The sequence below is a fragment of the Neophocaena asiaeorientalis genome, unplaced genomic scaffold (assembly GCF_003031525.2).
Source record: "Neophocaena asiaeorientalis asiaeorientalis breed wild unplaced genomic scaffold, Neophocaena_asiaeorientalis_V1.1 scaffold388, whole genome shotgun sequence".
Lineage (NCBI taxonomy): Eukaryota > Metazoa > Chordata > Mammalia > Artiodactyla > Phocoenidae > Neophocaena > Neophocaena asiaeorientalis.
In genome coordinates, this window is record NW_020172738.1 from 1,293,447 (window position 1) to 1,297,142 (window position 3,696).

A 3,696-nucleotide genomic window follows, 5' to 3' on the forward strand; every position below is an offset into this window, starting at 1 on the left:
AGCCGGCAGAGGTGGGTAATGCAGCCTCTCCACCTTAAAATCAAAGCAAATTCCAGGCTCCCCCAACCCTGGGGTTTCAACCCTCCCTGACCCCTAGAGAAGGCATACCACACACCATGGGTGCTTGCAGGGAGCTTCAGCCCATGAAGCTCATCTGTGGACCCCAGAAGTTTCTTAGAGTGCTCTCAACAGTCACCTCTCTCCCTGAGGGCCTGAGTTTGAGGTCACACTTCGTTTGCTCTGACTCACTGCTTACCTATCAAAACAGCTCACCTACCACCCCTGTGTTTAAGAGGTAGGGTGCTGCCCCCTGCCTGCCCCACCCCACCAGACACCAAGGTATTTGTTTCTCCTGGAGGACAGTTTGGAAAACGAGGGCAAGGCTGCATTATTGCCCTTGGAACTATATCCTAAGGGACCAGAAGGTACCACAAGGTACCACATGTCACCACCAGGGGGAGCCATTCTGTGGCCAGGAAAATCCAGTAAGGCCTTTGAGGTGAAGGAAGGGCCAGCTACCATCTGCCCACACTGGAAGGTGGCATCTCTGGGATCTTTGGCCCTGGGCTCACACACACCCCATCCCACCCCCTGGTTCCACAGAGGGCAGCCCCACTCGTAGCCCGTTCCCCCAGAGTGCCTGGAGATGTATACACCTCCTGCCAGGGCAACCGGGTTAACGTGGCACCACCCAATGACAGGGTCCTGAGAAGAGGCTCCCAGTACAGATCGGTAGGAAGGGACTAACCTGGTAAGTGGCTCCCCCTCCAGCCCAAAGCCCCAGCGCTCCCACATCCCACCAGCCAACTGCAGCTCAGTCTTAGACTAGCATGGCCACCCACCAGACCCTGCTGCCCAAGGGGCACATCTCCCCGCCCCCCCGACTGGTGTCTTCAAATCCACTGTCCCCAGGAAGGACAGCTGGGCCAGAGAGCTCAAGATCCTCCCCTCTTCTCCTTGCCCCTGAAACCAAAAGAAGAAAAACAGAAACCAGAAGAAACCAAAACAGAAAAACCAGGCTTGAGACAGCTTTGTTAGAACAACTCAGCAAAATAAAATTCCGGTTTATTGTTGGACAACATTGTTTCACACATACATCAAACAGGCCAAAAAAAATAAACAGCAACTTCATAGACAAAAAAAGGAAAAAAAAGAAACCTTTTATCTTTGGCCTTTTTAACCATCTCATACAAACCAACTACTTATAGTACAGCTAAGTACATACACAAAAAAAGTTACTGGAATGCTCGGAATAAGATTGTTTTTTTGTTGTTGTTTTTGCTTTTTTTACAAGGTTTTTTTTCTCCTTTGAGATTATAATGAACATGGTCACACCACAAGTAAAGTCAGAAGTAGGACAGAGAACGCTCCGAAGGCTGGTTTGGTCATCCGAGATCATTAAAAATGGCTGACCCCCTAACAATATGTACAAAAATATAAAATGTAAATAAAAAATACAAACAAATTTTCCTTTTTAAAGTACTTTAAGAAAAAAAGCAGGGCCTTGGAAGTTTTGGTTCTTTTTCCCTCCCCTGTTGCAAATTCGCGTTGTGGTTTTGGTTGGGTGGTGGAGAGCGCGTGTCATCTGCGGTGGCACTGCCCGCAGTGGGCGGGCGGGCAGGCGGGACTCTCTACTCGAAGGTGACCACGTTTAGATTCTGAGACGGGAAGTGGAGGGTGAATAGGTCACGGTGGCCTTTTAAGTTTAACTTTTCCTTTCTTGCTGTCTAGTCATCCTCATCGGTCTTCTGCTTCTTGGTGTCAACATCGTCATCCTGGGAAGGGAAAGATGGTCAAGGTCCCTTTTCAACCCACCAGGCCCACCCACCAACTGCCTCAGCTCCTGCTGGCAGAGCCAAGACAGGCACAAGCAGCCCCAGAGGCCTCCGGGAGGCTGGGCCCATGTTGCTTCCTGTTCCTGCTCAAGATGAGAAGGGAAACCACTCGGGACCACCCACCACACCAACTACAACTACTCAAGTCCCATCAGCCCCTCCAGTTTTAGTGCCTCAGATCCCAACCCTCTCACCGCATCAAGCCAGACCAGACCCACCTCATCATCTTCAGCTGCCCGTTTGCCTGTAGCGGCCTCAGCCTCCTCATCTTCATCTCCATCCTCTTCCTCACCTGGAGAGAATAAAGCCCAGGTAAAGCACTCTGCCTTCCTTAGCCAACCAGGGAGGGTCTTGGTGCTCTCCCATGCAGTGGCAGCCAGAAACGGGGAGGGGGACAGCAAAACTACAGCTCCTTGGGCAATCTCCCAGTAACAGTCTTGGCAGGATGGGGTGCCCCTGATCCGTCTCTGCTGCCTGACACACTGGGCCGTCAGGGTACCCACACTGCCCATCGCAGACATCTTGTCTCCAGAGAAATGAAGGCGCAAGCAAAAGCCAGAGAAGCCGACCAACCGATCAGTGTGTGGACGGCACTCTCCAGTGGGAGTGTGACCGTGGTGTTTGGGGCACAGCTCCACACCACTAACCTAAAGCAAGGGAAAAGATGCCAGCTCTGCGGGTGCAAGCCCCGTCGTAGGTGGTCCATTCGATCTGCCCCCCTGCGGGGAGCCCCCAATCCCTCCCCATTTGCTAGAGGACAGAAAAACGTACCCCCCAAAAAAGAGACGAAGCTACTCACCATCACCTTCCTCCTCCTCCTCCTCTTCCTCCCCACCTTCCTCCTCTTCTTCATCTACCTCATTGTCGGCCTCCTGCTCCCCATTTTCCTCGTTCTCCTCGACAGAAAACAGACCAGCTTACAGATGAGGACAGAACATCACTCTGCCCCATCCCTTCTTCCAGACCCTGCCCAATGCTTCTACAGACCAGACCACCTAAGACACGCCCCCTGAAGCTCCACCAAGAGTTCCTGACCCGTACCTGTCCAAGGCCTCAGCCCCCTCCCCCCACCCCGGATTAAGCCCAAAGTCTAAGTAAGAAATCTTAGCCAGGAGCTGCTACGGGGTCATGTCCAAGGTAGACACTCACAGCATTTCCGTTAGCAGGTGCCTCTCTCCCATTCTCCGCCTCCTCCACAACTTCCTTCTTCTCTTTTAAGTCCTTCAAAACGGAAAAGGAAGCCAGTCAGTCTTTTGGGCAACCCAGGGCTGCCAAAGAAGCCCAGGCCTTCAAGTACGAGGGATGCGGTGCTGATCTGGATGGCCAAAGCTAAAACCTGAATGTTACAAGTTTACGGATCACAGGATACCGAGTGTCTATGGTCAGGATTTCGTCCTACTTCTCAACCCTTAAAAACAAACACACTTTAAAGAAAGGGCCCACCACGGCTGTTCCCCCTGCGGCTTTACTCATGCTTCTTAGGAAAGGAGCCATGTGGCACCACAGCCCGAAACCTGTCTGGCCGGGCGGACGAGCCTGGGAACACTTCACTCACACACTCATCACGTACTTGTTTCCAACCAGAGGGAGCTCCGCCTCTCACAAATCCTTCTTGGAAGACACCAGGTATGTGCCGTAAATAAATAAGGCAACGGGGGGGGGGAGGGCCCTGACACTGCGGGAGGACTCCCGTGGGTGGACTAGCCTGGGAAGGGGATGGGAGGGAGCTAACCGGCAAAACCGGGGCAGCAGCCTCACCAGCCAGAAGCCCCGCAGCCGAGCTCGAGCTCCAAGCCCTCGGCAGCGCAGGACCTGGCAAGCGCACGGGTTTTTTTTTTTTTATCTGAAGGAAGCTGAATCC

At 52.9% G+C, this 3,696-nt stretch overlaps 1 protein-coding gene across 2 annotated transcripts in view; it reads right to left on the bottom strand.

Moving 5' to 3' along the window:
- Positions 1-1,030: 1,030 nt before the first annotated feature.
- The window catches only part of PTMA (prothymosin alpha), a 5,236-nt gene continuing 2,570 nt past the window's right edge, over positions 1,031-3,696 (bottom strand). The window contains exons 2-5 of one of the 2 annotated variants that reach the window (XM_024740593.1): positions 2,985-3,056; positions 2,635-2,731; positions 2,054-2,127; positions 1,031-1,775 (exon numbers count right to left, since the gene is read on the bottom strand). In XM_024740593.1, the coding sequence (XP_024596361.1) occupies positions 1,728-1,775; positions 2,054-2,127; positions 2,635-2,731; positions 2,985-3,056 (291 nt within the window). In that variant the 3' untranslated portion in view covers positions 1,031-1,727. The remainder of the gene's footprint in view (positions 1,776-2,053; positions 2,128-2,634; positions 2,732-2,984; positions 3,057-3,696) is intronic. The other variant, XM_024740594.1, reaches the window with a different exon arrangement.